Source organism: Malaclemys terrapin, chromosome 6, assembly GCF_027887155.1.
Source record: "Malaclemys terrapin pileata isolate rMalTer1 chromosome 6, rMalTer1.hap1, whole genome shotgun sequence".
Lineage (NCBI taxonomy): Eukaryota > Metazoa > Chordata > Testudines > Emydidae > Malaclemys > Malaclemys terrapin.
This window is the reverse complement of record NC_071510.1, coordinates 36025901-36046057: the sequence shown is the minus strand read 5'-3', so window position 1 is coordinate 36046057 and position 20157 is coordinate 36025901. Positions and strand designations below refer to the sequence as shown.

General features: G+C 38.0%; 1 protein-coding gene across 2 annotated transcripts in view; it reads left to right on the top strand.

The window, feature by feature from the left end:
- PCSK5 (proprotein convertase subtilisin/kexin type 5) overlaps nt 1-20157 on the top strand; it is a 295959-nt gene that overhangs the window by 141912 nt on the left and 133890 nt on the right. For both annotated transcript variants that reach the window (XM_054032645.1, XM_054032646.1), the window contains exons 8-9: nt 4070-4282; nt 16583-16683. In XM_054032645.1, the coding sequence (XP_053888620.1) occupies nt 4070-4282; nt 16583-16683 (314 nt within the window). The remainder of the gene's footprint in view (nt 1-4069; nt 4283-16582; nt 16684-20157) is intronic.

Here is a 20157-nt window from a genome sequence, read left to right as displayed (position 1 = left end):
TCTAAACTGGTAGTTAAGCTTAGAAGTTTTCATGCAGGCCCCCACATCTGTACCCTAAAGTTCAGAGTGGGGAAGGAGCCTTGACAACCATATTGCAGTATGTTAGAGGAACTGGAATTCTTTGCTTCATGTGGATTAGAGGGAGGATTTTTTTCCCCATTAGTCTTTGCACCTGGTATTTATTTTTTATGGAAACAACATTAATTATGAACCTTTATTTTTTAAAGGCAACACTGATTTTGAAAAAGTAGAATTTTTTATACATGTAATAAGTGTTTACCAAAAAAGTCACAACAGAAAGGTCAACTGGGATGTTAATAGTCATTATTCCTGTTCTTCAAAGCCTTATTTGAATTAATAAAACTTAAGTTGGTGTTTATTATTTTTAAATATTGCACTGCAGCATTTCTAACACTCAGGGCCTCATTTTCGGCAGCCCTCTATCTTGTATTTGAGCGAAATTGCTCAAATAGCTATTTCTACCTGCTAAAAATCTCATTTCACATTATTAGTATTATTTATTTATTTTATTATAGCACTATCAATGTACTAGTGCTTTACAGAAATAAGACACCTTTCTCTGGACAGAGGAACTAATAATTTGAGGCCTGTTCCTGCAACACTTCCTCACAAGAGCAATCTTTAGTCTGCTGAGAAATTCCACTGCAGTAATTGTAGTAACAGGGTGAATCACATGCATCGGGGTTATGGGATCAGTGCCCAAATTAGCCAAATGCAGCCATATGAACAGGCCAGAAAAATATTTATTTCCTGTGGATAATTTCTACAAAAATGGAAACAAAGTCATGCTTAACTTTTTGACGAAAAACAGAAAATGGAAATAGTTATAGTCCAAAATGCTATTGTGGTGCCTGATGGGAGTTGTAGTTTGCGTGCCTCACGTTCTCATTCTCCTTTATAGCATGGGATCCCTTATTGGACAACATTTCCCAGGACAGATCATGGCCTCACCTGTTGGTGAGCGGAGGCGGTGTATCATGGTAGTCCCTGTAATGCTACATGGGAGATGAAGTCCAGCTGGGGAGTGTGACCTGTAGGGGAGAATGGGGATGTGAGGCAGGTGAACAATAACTCTCATTAGGCACTGCAACGGTATATCCAAATTGATATATTTCATTTTTTGACCAAAATGCAGAAACTTTTGTTTTGAGGGGATTGGAGAGGTAGGGTTTAATGAAAAATGAAAAATTTCTGCAAAAGCCATCAGTTTTTGTTGAAAACCCAATTTTGTATTGCATACACTGCTTGTTCTGATATATACAGTAGAGTGTGTGTGTGGCACGGGGGGCGGGGGAGAGAGAGAGAGAGACAGGAGTTATTTTCTTTTGCTTTTTGTTCATTTGATAAGAATATTGTAGGGCCAGACAGAAGTATGGACATCACTCTGGAGTGAAAACTAGCAGTGACAAACTAGTCTAAAGTGAATGTCGAGGAGGGATTTAAAGGAGGAGAGTGAGGTAGCTTAGCACTGGAACAAAGAGGGTACCAGTGGTTAGAGACTAATGTAATCAGCAGAAATCAGCCAGGAGCATAGTAAAAAGGAATGAACAGCAGCTGTTTGGCATGATCTTCTAGTCACCTCCCAATCCTAAAGAAGCTCCTGAACCTCAAATCCATGGGCATGGTGGAGTGACTTGAGGCAGTATATGGATGCTCTCTGTGTCATCAACCTGTCTCAAATTTGCAGGTATTCTCAAGCATAAACTACTTTTCCCTCAGTCAGTATTTCAAGAAGAGGGAGAGGGAACAAGAACAAAAGTTAGGGAGAGAGGTGACCAGAGGACGAATGGACAGAATGAATGAGACAAGCAATAGTTCATAGGTCTGATATAAAGCCCATGGAAGTCAGTGGAAAGACTGCCATTGACTTTTCTCAGCCTTGGGTCATGCCCTAAAAGGTAAAAGAGCTGCGAAAAAGCAGAACACAAAACAGCAAGGTGATGTCGCTCTTTCTTGGGTTCACACAAGGGATGAGAGAGAGGGATGAGACCTGGAAGAGATGAACAGAACCAGAGTCTACTGCTCTAATCCAGATGTAAAGACAGAGAGATGATGGAGCAGGGAACACAATGAACTGAACTTTCCCTGTGCAGGAGCGGCGCTGTTATATGAGTGGTCTGCTGGGGCATGGGTGTACTTGATAAGAACAACCACAAAGTTTGTGCAGTATGATGTTGCAATACTACCATTTGTGTATGTGTGAAAATAATGTCAAAATCAGATGCTGTGGTGTTAGTTGCTTGAATTGAAGCCCTGCAAAAAGTCCAGTACTGCTCCAGCCTTTTAAACAAGTACATTGTAATGTACATTTTTATCACTGGAGCAGCTAAGATCAGCCAAAGAAAGAAAAAGAAATTGAAATAGTTATACTTCCTGGCTGGCTGGACTGGTCTTGTCAGGAGCATGTGGATTTCATAGTACATTTAACTTGGCACCCTGGGATATTTTTTCCTTCGTTTGAAATGTTTTTTAATGAAAAATTGCATTTTAAAGGCATAACCTTATGTAAACACTAGCAAGGAGAATTTGATATCTAAGTTATTGTGTTGAGGAGAAGAATCTCTACAGGTACTGAACTTTTATTAAACTCACAAAGTGAAACTCATCAATGTTTGTGAATTCAAGCACATATATCTGCCAGAATCATGAACCGCGGGATTTTTTTTTTCTTACATTGATTTAGGCTCTATTACACTCAGCAAAAAATGCACTAATGAAAACCCCCTGTGCATCTGGATTAGATGAATCTTTGAATTGCTAATTGTTTAAGATTCTCTTGGTAGATATCCAACAGCTGTCTTTATGTCATTTGCAGCACACAAATCCACTCTGTTTATAAAAAAACAAAATATATGTACTAGTAATTTATTCATGATCACAGAAACCGAAGTAGCATGTGGCATAACATTAGTTCATCATACACAGGAATGAACCTACCACTTATACAAACCATATATTGCATGATGTGCTGCAAACAAATGAGATATAAATTAGGCTATTAACTTAATTGTAACCCTTGGGCTTTTTCCTTTGCCCTCAAAAGAATTAATAAATAATAAAAGTATGTCATTTTTCAGAACTAGAATTTAAGACATGTTTACTCCTTTGATTAAAATCTCTATCCTAATTAATATCATAGTGTTTGCAAACAGTCAATGAATGTATTTAGATTATGTACATTACGGGAACCTCATATGTTAACCTGTTTATCTGTCTGCATGAAGTGCCTGGAATATGGAAAACTACAGTTCCCTGCTAGACAGCAGGCATGCAGTATGTTGATCATCTTCACCCTTTACATCAACACCAAATTGAGAACACCAAAATAATTATGGATTCATTTTCACTCCCACTATATTTATTTAGACTCACCTATTAAATTTTCTTAATATGTGTATCTGTTTTAGGTCCTCATTCAGCAATTTACTTAAGCATGTGCCTAACTTCAGTTAGACTACTGACTTGGGGCCATAGTGCTTACTGCTAATATATTAACAAAGCAATCCTTGCTTGTCCATTTTTGTTTTAACAAAGTGTTTTACATTTACCATTTATAACATTTGTGCAACTGATCCAGTGTGGTCCCGAATACTTGATATTACTCAAACAGTACATGGCATCACTTGGTAATTCCAGAATGAGACATTCAGGAGAACCCTTATAAACAACTGGTTCTGTCTATTACAAATGTTTGTAGCTACAACATGCTCTTCTTTTGTTTGTTTGTTTACTATTTAAATCCAGTCTGATACATTTAATGCATGCTGTGTGTCTTCTGCATTTCTCTTTGTAAGGCTGTACAGAACAGACCCACACCTACAAATAGAATCTGAATTACATTTTTGTTTTTACGGTTGGGTTTATTCATCTCACTCATGTTTTGAATTTGTGAGGGTTAGCTCTTACCTCAGCTAAACGCTGTTTTTTCTTCACAATCTTCCACAATGAGCTCTTTTGTCTTTTTAAGGGGGGCAGGATTTGGGGTAAGGGCCCACTTGCTTACCAAGAAAAAAACATTAATCAAATCTTTCCTATTGTTTGTAAACAGGGACGAAATAAGTTAGGTTCCATCTTTGTTTGGGCGTCTGGAAATGGTGGAAGGAGTAAGGACCATTGCTCCTGTGATGGCTACACCAATAGCATCTACACTATTTCCATAAGCAGCACAGCTGAAAGCGGCAAAAAACCTTGGTATCTGGAAGAATGTGCATCCACCCTAGCTACGACTTACAGCAGTGGGGAATCCTACGACAAGAAAATAGTATGTGTTTGCTTTTTTGTAATGCTATTTTAATTGTATGTGGTTTTGTATTTTCTATAATGATTTTTAGGGGAGGGCAAAATGACTACTAGGCCTTTGTGTCTACGCGTGGGCTTGTTTGAAAAATGTTCACCCTTGGTCAATATGGTATATATTTGTATACAAGTTTTGGACCAAGAATTTGAATGTAAATTTCTGCCACTGTGTGTAGCTCCTTCAGCCTCCTTGTATTCTGACATCCATAATTCTACACAATACATCAAGTATGGTCTTACTAACCCTTGTGACAGAGACTGATTTCTCCTCTCACTTCCACTATGTGTCCTACATTCTTTCTGCTTTCCTAACTGCTTCCAAACTCTGAGCAGAGTCTCTCTGCTGTCATCCATAAAGATTATTTTCCTGACCAACACTTTGTAGCATATCACCAGACCTCAGAGCAAATCTCCTTTTGGTATATTTTATCCAATACTCGTTATTTTTCATTTTTAAACGTGCAGTTATAGAAGCCATTTTCCAGCCCACGTTCCCGTTTATTTCAGATTTATTGGGACCCTTCATCCTTCGTTTTTTGTATTCATTCTCCGTCAGTTGTCATTCGTATTGCTGCCTAGTCCTGGTAGCTGATACACAGTAAGTAAAATAGGTTCAATGCTTATCTCTCCTGCGCTATTTGCCATCTCATTCCGTCCCAGGCTATGGCTGTTTTCAATTAATTTCTGACCATGGCTGTTTTTTTATTCCACTGGAGAATTCCACTATTGTTGCCATCATTGCTTTTTTAATTGGAGAGCCTTCCTGAAGTCCAGATAGTCTGTCAACTTCTGTTTTGCTCCATACTCTTCTCAAACCATTATTGTCACTGCCTCAAAAATATTATCAGATTCATTAAGCACAACCTTCCTGCTGACTTATCATTGACCAATCTATACCTGTTCACTGTGCTCTTCATAATAAAAAATCACAAGGTGCTTTTCTAATACTGAATATAACTTATACTTTCTAGAATCTTTCCTTGCTCCCTCCTTAAGCATTGGTTTCATGATACCTTATTTCCAGTTCTTTTCTTATTGTTAATGAGGAGTTAAAAATTCCTGCTCTAGCTTTTTTGTTAATTTAAATACAGTCTGCTGTGTCTTTCAAGATTCTGGGATGCTGGCCATCCCTTACTGGAATCTTCCCTATTTTCAGATGATCTAATTTAAAAAAAAAAAAAAAATCTTGTTCTGAGGTAACTCTTCGTTCCAGTAATTTTTCTGTTCTTTCTTTGCTTCTCTCCACAAAAACTTTATCTCTGTTTCTGGCATCTCTCCTTGTTCTCCCCGAGAGATAATAAAGCAAAGAAGTCATTCCATTTTCTAGCAATACTCATTTCTGTAATCAAATTTCCCATACAGTCCTTTCAAAGACCTTTGCTAACCTTTTTTTCAAAGTTCAATAAAATTAATAGATTCATGAATTTTAAGTTCAGAAGGGATCATTGTGATCATCTAATCAATGCTCTTGCATGACTCATACAACAGGACTCCCCTGAAATAATTCCTTCTTCGAGTCCAAGTTGTTAATAGTTAATTACCCTCCCTGTTAAAAATTGGTGCCTTATTTCTAGTCTGGATTTGTCTAGTATCAATTTCCAGCTGTTGGATCTTGTTATACCTTTGTCTGCCAGATTCAAGAGCTCTCTATTATCAAATTTCTGTTCTTTGTGTAGGTGCTTATGGACTATGATCAAGTCATGCCTTAACTCTCTTTGATAAACTAAATAGATTGAGCTCCTCTCTGAACCCTCTCCAGCGTTTCTACATGATGTGTGGACACCAGAACTGGACACAGTAGTCCAAGAGCAATCACCACTCACAGTATCAGATATATGGATTAATATAACCTCCCTGTTCCCACTTGATATTCTCCTATTTATATTGTCACGCTCTCTGGGGTGGCTCACAACTGTGAGTGCCTACCCCAGGGCAGACTGTCAGAAAACAGGGAAGACACCCCAAGCTGGTGATGTGTTCTATAATTAGATGTCACCAAGCCAGTACCACCTGTGAGCTCCTGGATCACTATACCAGTCCTACCATGGAGTCACAGACAGTCCCTTAGATGCTCCAATCTGTCTTGCCACCCAGACAAACCAGACTTAAGTGATAAATGGTCACTTACACCAAAGATCACGTCACATTTAGGCTGCTCCCAGTCCCAGAAGACCAGTCACTTACCCCAGATCAATTGGTACTGTGGATCTTACACCCAAGACAATGCTGGCAGCCAATTCTATAGTAAACCCACTTAAGATTTATTAGCTACAAAAAGGAAATGAGAATTATTGAGAGGTTAAAACAGGTAAAATATATGTACAGGTGAGTCACCGTCTATAATTCCAAATGGTAGCAGAAAGTTAGTAATCTGCCAATTTCCCCAAAGTCTGTAAGGGCTATCCAGAATAACTCTGGATCTCCATCTTCTCGTTCAGTAATTCTGCCTTGTTAGAATCCAAACAGTCCAGAGATGAAGGGTCTTTCATTAAATCCATTCTTATAGCTTCTTCTCACAGAAAACTGAGCTGACTGGGTCACTCCCCATGTGGGTTTTTCCTTTGATGACAGAAAGTGAGGAATACAGTTAAAGTCTTTGACCTCCAATCATCAGGCACAATGACCATTTGCTTTGAAATTAGCACTTTTCTGTTAGAGTTCTTCATTTGCATTCCACAAGGTCTCTTCTTGTTTGATGGGTTATTTAGTTACAGGGGTACACACAATGTAAATGTTTGCTACTACATTATAACAGGATACAGATAAGTGAAAATAATGCAACTAACATCCCACTAGTTTTCATGAAGTTTAAACACCATATACACACTCTTATACATTTAACAATTACTTTGATCTAAACTAATACACAAGTGAATTGGCCTGGGACTCTGGCATGAGCTGGCATCTGGTCTGCTAGCGGCACATATACATCCAAGAATCTCATTAGCCTTTTTAGCCACAGCTCATGCAAGCTCATATCATCTGATTATCCACCATGAATGTCAAGTCTTTTTCAGAATCACTATTTTGCATGGTAATGTTCCCCCATCCTGAAAGTATGGCCTAAGTTATTTGTTGCTAGAGGCATGGCCTTACCTTTGGCCATATAAAAACAGATTGTTTGCTTACACCCAGTGTACCCAGCAATGCAGATCACTCTGTGTCAGTGTTCTGTCCTCTTCATTATTTCCACTTCCCCATTTTTTGTGTCATCTACAAACTTTATCAAGTAATGATTTTATGTTTTCTTCAGATCATTGATAAATATTTAATAGTATGGGTCCAAAAATTGATCCTTGTGGGACCCCATTAGAAACATACCCGCTTCGTGATGATTCCCCATTTACTATTAAATTTTGAGATATCAGTTAGCAAGTTTTAATCTATTTAAGAAAGTAATCCAGTTTATCCTTTTAAAATATTGATGCAACATTAGCTTTCTTCTGGTCCTCTGGAACTTCCTCAGTGTTTCAAGATTATTGAAAGCCAACTTTAACAGCCCACTTAAGAGTTCAGCAAGCTCCTTGGCCAGGGTAGCTGCTGCAGAACATCCTCTTTAATTACTGTTGGAATGGGAAGTATTTTATCATCAAATGAGGGGAATGCATCTTCTGTCTTTTTCCCAAATACAGAGATATTTATTGGATGCTTCTGCCTTTTCTGTGATATTATTTGTAATTCTGCCATTTCCATCAAGTAATGGATCAACACCATTTTTAGGGTTGCTTTTGTTCCTGATACACTTAAAATACTCCTTCTTCTTCTCCTTGCCATAGAATCTATAGCCTGACTATAGATTACCACTTGTGTCCTTTTACTTCCCTTGTCAAATTTCTAACTTCTAATTTATATTTGTTGCTATCAACTTCCCTTTTTTACATTTGTTTTATATTATATAGTAATGCTTTCATTTCCCCTCTTAGCCAGGCTGGTTTTTTAACCAGTGTAACCTTTTTTCTTGATTGTGAAATTGTGATTTTGGGATCATCTAGTAAAACATTCTTAAACTCTTCACAATATCAGTCATGTTTTTCTGTTTAAATTCTTTCTCCGGCCTGACTTGTTGTTACATCTTATGCAATCCTCTCATTCTTCTTCAATCATAGTTTTCTCAATCATTTTCTTCCATTCTTTTAGGTAAGTCTTACTCCCTGTGTTTACACTTAAACAGTCTCATTATATCAGGGCATTTATATTCCTTACTTCTGACCCAAAATTACCTCCACACACTTTTGTTATTATCACACTTCCATTATTGTAAATTTACTTGTAAGTTGAATCATGAGAATAAGGTTAAATAAAATGTTGTTTAGTCTACAGATATTTAATCCTACATAGCTTTTAAAATTTATTGCATTATTATATTTCTAATAATAATAATACTTTGCACTCATATATTGTCCTACTTTCAAAGATCCCAAAGTGTTTGGCAAATGTAAATTTAGCCATACATTATCCTGGTGAAATAGGGAAATCTGATACCCATTTTATATAAAGACTTATATGGCAAATATATTAAGGCCTATATTTTCAAAAGTGCCATTTTTCTTAATTTAGAATGCAAATTTGAGACATCCAGAGCCTGCTTTTCAGTGGAGATGAAGAAATGCAGCTTTTAGTTGAAGTCAATGAGTTGTGTGAGTGCTCATTAGTTCTGAGAATTGGGTCCGGCAGCTGTGATCCAATAACCGTGGGCTGATCCAGCTCATACATGTTAATCATTTAAGGCATGTGCAGTGCCAGCTGCCATAGGAGATTACAGTACTCCTTCGATTCTCTGCTTATCATGGCCCAGTTCAGATCCTGGCTACTCTTGTTCAAACCACCATCTGTTCACTTAATAGCCACACTGTAGGGGCCCGATTCTCCACGGAGTTATATCAGTTTTATACCAATGTAACTCAACTGATTTCACACAGTGAAGAATCAGACCCTAAATATTCCATCAAAGACCCTTTCCTCTTCTTCTGTGTTGCACTGTATTACCAGTTGACTCCTGAGGTCCATAACCTCTCCTCAGGATGTTTTACTGCTGGTAGCTGGCACCTCAAGCAAGCGTAATCCCTTCTGACACTTCCAATAACAAAGAAAAACATTGTTCACTGAGTGCAGGAAATAGCCTTCTCCCACAGTATTGTATACAAACCAGTCACCTTCCTTTGAACAACATTTGTGTTAGTTCTTATATTACTCTAAGGTCAGCTCTAAAGAGAGATGAGGTGAATTTGCAGAACCAACCCTTTAACTGAAAGAATTTAAGAGTTACAAGTAACAGCTGTAACCTATCAATCAGTGTCCTCTGAGCGCACACACAGAATGATGACCGTCTCCCCCGTCTTTCTCTCTCTCACATATCTGTAGTAAACTATCATTATAGGGTTATGGCTAAGGATAATATTAATATCGCCTCTCTCTTCTCTTCTCTAACTTGCTCAGTATAACACACCTTTTCCAAAAGACCTAATAACCCTAATGCCCCTGACAGAGATGTTTTGACTAATACACACAAGTGAAAATCATCACCAGAAAACATAGAAAACTTCTATACAAAGCCAACAAATCATGGCGCTAAGATGATGCAAATTCAATTTCATTATGAAATCATATGGCTTTTTGCTGCCTCACGTCTCCTATCCTTAGTTTTTATGTTGTCTGCTTAGATGGTAAGTCCTTTGAGGCAGAGACCTCATCTTCATTCTTTTCCTCAAACTGACCAGGACATTGTTGGTGCTGTGTATATATATATAAACAGCAAATAACGATGGGAAAAATAAAGATTAAAATTTTTATATAAATTAAATTTAATCCTGTCCTGAAGACTGTACTTCACACCCACCCACAAAAGGAAATTAGATAGAAAGGGCTTGATGGCCTCGTCGTGTGGAATAGCAGCAGCAGCTTTCTTAAGATTAGTGACTTTTCTATAGGTCAGTCTAATTGGATGTGATAGTTCAGCTTGCTGTACTGTGTGTATGAGAGCCTTGCTTTTAAGAAAGGAGAAAATATGTTATAAAATACAATCCACCATAAAAATCCAACATAAATATCCTAGTGCCTGATTCTGATCTCACAGAAGATTTACATTAGGTAACTGATTTAAATGACGATACTCCTCATTTATTTCATTGTAACTGAGGATAGAGTCGAGCCCCCGGTATATTATGAGTTTTTAACAATATAGTAATACAGAAATATCGCTAAGTGACAGCACATTGTTCTTCTGTCTCATCTGGTTATAGAGTCAGATTGTACAAATACAAAGCAGAATTAAGCAGGGACAGGAGTTTGAAAAATCTCAGTGAAATCAGCATATTGGTTTGTGCTGATTATGTTGTATTCCTATCCAATTTGTATTAGTGGCACTTTCTGAGCTGGACAAGTAGACAGTCCCCATACAAGCAAAAATGCTAGTGGTATTGGGTGTTCTAAAAAGGCACTCAGTAGTATGGTGAGTGGAGAGAGGGAGTATGTAAAAGCTGATACAGATATCTCCTGGTTTCATCTTGTCCTAAGAAAATATTCTTTGTGGATAACCACACATTTTTTCCCCTTTACATGTTTTTTTCATCCTCACAAACATGCTATGTGCCAGAATTGTTCTTTTTCAATCTGGTATAATCATAGTTGCTTTAGTAACATAGGCAAGTCTCTGATCTCATTTACTATGATGAAGATATGGAATTTACATTTACATTAAAGTAAGTGACACAAGAATCTGGCTTGTTCAGTTCTAGTCAGCAGTTCTTACACAGTCAAAACTCCCACTGACATTAATGTCCTGCACTAAGACTCCATTAAGGATGAGGCCAAGAATACATATTAGTTATTACTATATTGTACTGCACCTGTCAAAAATCTCTGTTGCATATTTTGGACTGAATTTTCATCTCTTGACTCCCACTGTGCATGCACAAAGTATACCTGCCTTTTCAGATGCAAAGACTGTGCACGTATTCCTTTTAAATAGTTCAGTGCTAGAATTGTTATCAGATGTTTGCAGGAGCAGCTGCAAAGTGCAGGCACAAGTATATAAAGCCACAATTTGGGACACAGATAAGTGGAAACCAAGTATAGGCCTGTTGAAAAATGTACTCCTTTAAAACAATTATCATTTGAAACACATGCTTAGTGTGAGACTCCAAGGATCTCAGTAGAAGTGACATGAAATATGCCTAGGACACTTAACTGTAGCAAATTCCTCCCCTTCTAACCTCAGAAAGCTCCAGAAGGCATTGTGCCCCTCCCCCCCCCAGGCAGAAATGCTTCTACGTATTGCCCCTAGAGCCTTGCGTTTCTGCACCACCTCTTGGAATAGGCTGTATTTAAGGGCACAATCTAGCTCTATATGTTAATATGGCCTTTATCTTAGCAAAGGCATTACACAAATAAATAATAACAATACTATCAGTGTACTGTGGATTTACTCAAATATTTTCTGTTAACAATACTGGTGAGTTATGCATGAAAATCCCCCACTCACTGATGAAATTTACGATCTATGGCATACACAATTGCTCTTTTTAAAAATTAATTCAATGCTCATCAATAGCATCTCTTGTCAGTTATTAACCCCCCCTCCCCCCCGTTCAACTGCTCTTGTAGAGCAGATATAATACAACATGGCACCTTCAATGGAAAGTGGTTTGGGATCACATGACACTGGGGTAGAGGGAGTATTGGCAACTACAGATTTTCATTAAACACTTCTCATTTTAGAAGACAAGTCGGTTCAAGCTGACATACCCGTAGGAATTACATCAGCAGGTAAAAAGTGTTTCAACCACAGCTAAGGGCTCAAGACATGAATTATGAAATATCTGGAAATAAGAGGCTTAGGATGGGAGAAGTGATAATGTTCTCTGCAAAGGAAAATCCTATTTTTGACCTGAATAACTAACTTTCCCTACAGCTATAACTAAGGGAAGATTGATATCATAACCAGAATAATAACTGTACAGAAATGACACTTCTTTAAATCTTCAGAGTAAGTCGCTTGTACCAAACCGTTACTGTAGGTATCTGGGTCTTTCTTTTATAAAATTGCACTTAGTCTGAAAACCACCTGACTCTCATATACGGTAAAGGAGAAAATATACTGGGCTGATAATGATACTTTTAAACTGACCTTTGTCATGGTGTTCTAAGTTGTTAATTTCATATTGATTAAACTATATCTTTACCAGCCAGTATGTAATTGCTTTCAGTCAAATCCAGTTGTTTTCTTCTGTTGTTGGAGGAAAGACGGGATGATTGTAACACAGTGCATTATAAAATATTACATAGCCTGAATTTAGGCTTATCACTGTTTCCTTAGATCAGCAGTTGTTACAATGATATCTAAAACCTGTGAGTGCATTGTACTTTAGGTAAAAGATCCAAAATTGGTGCCCACATCCACTCACACTATTGAATAGAATGACAGCTTTCATACACTAATGTCAACTTCATGTCCCTGGCAGGCCTCATCTCCTTGTATTATGATTAATGATGTTGCCCTCATGTGGTCCTGGAATCTCGAACATCATTTTTCTTCTTGAAGCTTGACTGCTTGTTGGTGGTCCTGTCTCTTTGTTTCTAAAGATAGACACAAGACTTCTCTGGCAGTGCACCCTTAATGCTGAAAAACATGCCTTAGATTTCTCCTGTAATTTACATCTAAACATCTCAGCTGCTATCAGTAACTTCCCTTTGAAATGGCTCAGATAGGATTTCCACTTAGGGAGCTTTCGTTACACATTTTCTGCTGCAATATTTGCTGAGTGAAAGAGAGAGATAAGGGATTGTACAATGTCTGCTAGGACATGGGACAAACAATGCAGCATAAGAGTGTAATGGCTTTACTGCACTTGCTATTCGTGGGCACTGCACATGTAAAACTAAGACTACATTTACACTATGAGCTAGGGGTGTGATTCCCAGCTCGCATAGCTGTACTCATGGTAGCTTTCACCTGAGCTAGCACACTAAAAATAGCAGTGTAGCCCTGCTAACGTGGGCAGTGACAGTGTGCGGCACATGCTCGTAGCCCCAGTTATGTACCTATAGGATTCAGGTGGGTTTGTATTCAGGGCGGCTAGCACAGTGCCATACTGTCCATTCCACCACAGCTACACTACTATTTTTAGCTTGCTAGATCAATGAGCATGAGTATGTCTACACAAACTGGGAATCTCACTCCAAGCTTGTAGTGTAGATGTAGCCTCAAAAACACTCCTCTCTTTCTCCTGATGATAGATATGTAGATAACATCAGACAATATGCTTTCAATGTAGAGGGCTAAATAGTGTCTTTCAAGGCAAAACCATTGTCAGGGGAGATGAGGATGAGACTTTCCCCTGCATGAGCACCTGAAGGTATCAGTGTGCTGCAAGAAAATCCAGTGCTTCTTGGAGTGCAGGGAGAGTTCAGTGACTGCACTACTCTTTCGCAGGGTGCAGTAGTTCTGCTGGCCACTGTGTAAGAGAGAGTGAGCATGTGCTATTCATTCCGCTTTATTTTTTCCACTCTTTTGGGGCCGAATTTTCAGAAAGAGGTGCCCGAAGAAGCCCACAGAACTTAATTTATGTACATAGTTGTGTGTTCCTTGGCCATTTAGATTTCCCCTGCAAATACTCTACCTGATTTGCATTTGCACAGTAGACACAGGGCTTCTGGAGCCCTCCTGCTATAAATTTGGCCCTTTAAGTTTCCCTTCACCTACCCCCTTTCAAAAAATATCAAGGAAAGTATGTCATTGTATTAGAGATTAGTTACAGTACATATTCCATTTACACCAGGGTGTGGGAAATACAGGATGGTTTTGGGCACCCCTTTTACAATATAAACTAGTACACACACTTAGTGCTTCGTTGATACTCTAAATATCCATTGTCCAAATTGATGCACAATTGTTAAATGAGGGAGAGTCTGAAAATTTTATTTAAAGATTTTTACAGGTCATGGACAGAATAAAATGATTTAGCAAGAATTCAGAAATAGACCAAAATGGTTCTTTCCAGACTTTTGAGAGTTTGGAAGCTGAGAGGTAGACTGGCCTTTGGCAGATCTAATAGTTTAGAAACATGATTTTCTAAATACCTTAGTCAATTTTTTCCCCATCTTTCAGCTTTTCTCCTAGTCTTCACTAGTGGTCTTATATGTAAAATATAAGGCTCGTGAAAGTTGCTGAGTGGCGAGCCCGGGAGATCAAGAGCTTTGTATAGCCCGGGAAGAGGTGCACTACCTGCAGCAAAACTGCAAGCTTCTCCCCACTACCCACACGCTGCCCCATTAATGACTTAACCTAAAGAGCCACCTAAAATGTTAGGAAAGCCAGTCCAATTTTTAACGTATCTAGTGTTTTTTGTGATATAGGTCCTTGTTCACAAGGAGCTACTGTGACACCACCCACTCATTGCACGTCCTCTTGAAGAATTGTAGATAATAAAGACTTTCTGTTTCTAATGACATGAGCTAGATTTGAATTAGTGATCTAGAAGCATGTTTGTAACACTGTGCTAGTCCCCTGAACTGTGATAACTAGTTTGAATACATCTTTACATGTGATTTAAAACTTTGTAGAAATACATTTATCTTCCTGTCATCACACTTCTTTCTGAGATACGTGTGTTCTAATGTTAAATGCAAGATTATTTTGTTAAATGCAATTCTGTTTTGTCTATTTCACTGGACATGCCCATTGTGGCTTTTGGAGCTTTATCTACTTAGGCCACATTTTAAAATAAGTTTTCTATAAGCAATATATTACAATATAAGACTGTAAACAACTTATGAAGTTGGTTGATCTGACAGATAAAAACTTCTTCAACGTGACTGAGGCAGTTTCTTTGAGGCTGCCAGGATTTTCAAAGACACGGTGGGTGAAGTAATATCTTTTATTGGACCAGCTTCTGTTGGTTAGAGAGAGATGCTTTCGAGCTATACAGAGCCCTTCCCCAGGTCTGGGAAAGGTGTCACAGCTAAATACAAGGTTGAACAGATAGTTTACCACATATTCTAAGGGACCATCCGAGGTGAAGTGGCCCATTAACACCCCTGTAGTCATAGGACAAAAAGAGGGGTTAGTGATTGTTGTAATAACCCCTAAAAACAGTGTTTTTATTAAGAGCATGATTATGTCTAGCAAAGCTATGAATTTAAGCGCCCAGGCTCATCTTCTGAAAGAGCTGTGCAGGTTTCCTTTGAGGATGAGGACTGATAGGTCAGATATGGAGTGATTGCTTTGTGAAAAGTGTTCACACATGGGTGATATGGTGTTTTTGTGTTTTATTGTGTTTCTGTGTGTGTTCATTGGAGAGTGTAGTGATTGTCTGGTTTCACCCACATAGTTGTTATTGGGGCTTGTAGTGCACTGGATGAGATGAGGTACATCACATGTTGTGATAGGCATGTGTCGTGAAAGGTGTGTAAGGAATGTTGATCATTGTAGCATTGGAGATAAGTCTACAGGTTTTGCATCTGTTGTGACAAGGTCTGGTGCCGCTTTGAGTTGGTGTGTCCTGGTCTGTGGAGAGCTTGCTTTTGATGATGAGGCTGGGAGGTTGTTTGAAATCCGGAAGAGGAGGTTCAGGAAAGCTTTCTTTCAGGGTGGCCACTCCATACATTTAAGTTGTTTGATGATACCTCCTATGGGTTCCAATGTGGGGTGTTAAGTAACAACTAGGGGTTATTTTCAGATGAATTATTGCTTAAAGGAGAAAGCATGGTGTTGTGGTTAAAACACAGCAGTTGGATTCAGCAGATGTGTATTCTGTTCCTAGCTCTGCCATACATTCCCTATATGACTTCAGGCAAATTGGTTAACCCCTTCATACCTGTTTTCTCATCTGTAAAACTGGGATAATGATACTTACCTGCATCACAAGAGCATTGAGAGATTTAATTACATTAATGTTTGTAAAGCACTTTGTGGTTCTTGAATAGAAAGTGCTATATAAATGCAAAGTAATATGAGGGCGGAATTTTAACCCACTTTTGGTATGTGTGTTTTTCTAATTTCCAAATCTTTAGGTGGTCCTGCCATGACAAACTGAGACTAACATACCTGTTCAGTACTGTAGAATAGAGTGAACATTTCTCCAAGTTCACAAATACCTTCAACCTGTGAGTAGAATAGGAAAGTTTCAAATCAATGTATTCAAAAGCCTTTTTTATCCCTATTAAAGAAGAAAATTCTGTTCACCTGCATTTGACTCACGTAGGCAATAGAAACCTGTTCTGATTTCTGCAGTTGTGTTCTAAATTTCACACATTCAATTTCTTCCAGATCACCACCGACCTGAGGCAGCGTTGTACAGACAGTCATACTGGAACCTCGGCCTCTGCACCTATGGCTGCAGGCATCATTGCATTGGCACTGGAAGCAAAGTAAGATTTGGTCTATACTCTGGTAAAATTAATAATAATTCATAAATAAATGCATATATATTGTTAACATGACCTCTTTCATCCAGCACCTCAAAGTGGTATAGAAACATTAACTAGTGAAAATTCACAATAAACCTATGAGTGAAGGAAATATTATCTCTCTCTCTCACACACACACACACACACACACACACACACACCACTCAATTTTACATGTGGGAAAACTGAAACAGACAGAGACAAGGGAAAAAATGTTCTAACTTGGATGCCTAAAGCTGTGATATACTTTGCAATGGTGTTGAACACATGCAGCTCCCATTGAAAGACTTGGGGGACCTTCACAAAGCAGCTCGAGCTTGAATCTAGTATTTAGGCCATTGTATGTGGCATTGTGAATGGACCCAAGTCCCTTTCACTACCTCAGTTCATAGGGATGGTGGAACTGAGGACAGTAGGCCAGTACGAGCAGATGTTCGCATTGTATAAAAAATAAAAACTCTCACCAGTATCATGAGTGATGAAACAATAAATCCAAGATTTCTATCATGTATATATCTACGCACTGGTTTTTAAAATATAGATTATCTGACAATGGACCAAATCATTTAACCCTTACTATAGCAAAATTCCCATTAGCTTTTACAAGAGTTTTCCTCAACTGCAGAATTTTGCACGTTGTAACCAGGATATATTTTTAACGGGCATTCTTGACCAGAAAAAGCCTTTGAGAGTTTATCATGTAAATTCATATTTCAAAACTTTTTCATTCTTGTGATTTTATCAGAGTGAACTGGTCTGGTATGTACAATGTACATAGACTAATGATCTGCAAAATCCTTTTTAAAATCAGATATTTTTAAGTTAAGAGATTGATCCTATGAGGTTCAGACAACACTATTTAACTCCCACTGAGACTGATAAAAGCTAGGGGCACTCAGAACCTCAAAGGACCAGGCATGGGAGGGTGGGAGGGAGTAGAGGGAGTGTGCATCATAATCATTTCAAATTGTATTATACTGTCGTAGTATGTAATTTGTAATAACAAACAGATTTTGGGTTGCCATTTTGTAAAAATGTAGCTTTTAGTGTAGAAACCCTGACCTAAAATTCAATCCAAAACACATTTTTACTTCTGAGTTACATAGCCATGAAAATAAGAGATTGTAATTGAAAAGCTGATACAATCTTAAGCAGAGCAGAACTTGTGTCATTATAATTGGGTTTTCTCAATGCAATAGTTAGTGACAAAAACGGCTTTGAAAAGTTAATGTAATACTGTTATTTCAAAAACCATTCTTTAAATCACTTTTTAATCTCAGTTGTAAAATACTTACATTAGTTTTTAAACAGCCCACAGACACAGATAAAATTACATCTGTATGCACCAAAATAGTACACTGCTGGAGGTTTTCATAATTACTTTTTAATGAATTGCTGTTGCCTATAATTCTAATTGTATCTCTTTTCATGGTATTTTATGTATATTTTCAAACACATCATTGTTATAACTGGAATTTTCAAAGTATGGTATCCGACACATAATACCTGCAGCCATACCAATCTGATCAGGTACTGGATGCTGCTGGTAATTCAGTAGGTGATGCTCTTCTTCCAAATAAATAGCTGCCATTGTGGCTGACACTGCAGACATAAGCAAAATATTGTACTAATGTCTCAGGTGTGGTGATGGGACAATGTGCTGCTGCTGTACATAGATAAGATGAAGAAAACCAAGAAACTGACTAATTTTTAAATATCCTGTGGTAATCCCTGAATATTGGCCAAATTCCAGGTGAGAGAGTTATATTTTGCATTGCTAAATTCGCTGGGAGTTTTAGTAGATAAAGAATTCTTCACTTCCTTTCCAGAAATGGATATGGGCTAAGTGTGTCTGTATCTATATAGATATAAAATAATTTGTATTGCTATTAATATGATACAATGCAGAGCTACTTAATACAATATGCTTAACATGCATTTTTACCACCTTACCTGCATTCTGCCTACTAATATTTCTCCAGTGGAACTATTCATAACTGAACCTCAGATAGGCTTCACTACTGCCATTAAAAGAAACCAAACAAACAGCTGGCAAGATAAATGTTTCCTGTTTTCCCCAAAAATTAAAATTTCCCTCCCAAAATTAGCTTGGCTTGGGACCCAAGACATTCAGTCCTGCAACAGTGACAGATTTATTATCTAATCCTTTTTTTACGAGAGCTAGAAATAGGAACTTTATACCATTAAAAACCAGGAATGCCCCTTTAGAGAGGGATGAAGCTTTTTTAATAGCTCAAGAAGATCATAATATATTCAACTTTAATATCTTGACATTATTTTGTATGGATCAGCTATTTAAAATAATTGTAAGGTGTTTCTGAATGTTACAATATTAAGAAGTATTTGTTATAATTTTCCTCTGCCTCTGATTCCTGTTGGGTTAGATGACACTAAAGCATCTATCTTTATAGGTGATATGATATGAAAAACATTACTAATAACAATATTTAAAACTCTCTTAACCATTTCTAAAATACTTGTATTTTGTAAAATATGTGGCATACAGAGAATACATGATGGTGTCATGTCATGCAAAGATTTTATTGGCACCGGCAAATGGAGATCGGGGGTTGCAGATTTAGCCTTAAATTTCATATTAATGCCTGTGCTAGCAACCATCATATTTATATTAGATTTTTCAAAAGATTAGTGGGAAAGGAGTTTTCAAGGTTAATTATGTTCTTCACACCATGAGCTGCCCAGTAATCAGAGCCCTTTTTTTAATATGTTTGAAAGAATGTGTTTTGTTCAATGATAAGGCACTGCCTACTAGGAAAATTGTGGATCTATCACGTGTATTGAAGCTCTGGAAATGATTAGATCCTAGGTGTGCAATTCTCTACAGCAGCCAAGCTATGTTCACTGCCTGGGAGGCATAATGCTCCCTGATTTAGCATCAGCCTGACCTTGACATTATTTAGAGCACCCAAGAGGCTGCTCTAACTTTTACCACTAGTGTAAGGATCCTAAGAGACCTTAAACCAGTGGAGATTTGAAGTATTGGAGCTCCATGTTCTACCTCCCCCTCCTCCTGGCCTGTCCCAGCCTGCTATCTCCCTGCCTTAGCACCCCCCACCATGGCACAAATGGACGGGGTGGCTGGTACAGGACTCAGCTCTGGCATTTTCACCAGCATTACTCCAGTGGGGAGTTCCCCTCCACAAGGGGAATTCTCTGCTGATCTTTTCAACCGGGGGTGTGGGATTTTTGGGGAGCTGATAAATTCAATACTGCATTATAGTCTGTGATATTTAAAAAACTTTCTTGTGAATTACAACTTCCATCCAGTATTTTTGTATCAAAAAGCATATCCACATCATGTAACCAAAGGAACCTAATTTAGCTTCCAATATCCAGGTTTTTCAAATGCTCATTTGGTAAAACATGTTAGCATAACTTAGAAATGTAAATATG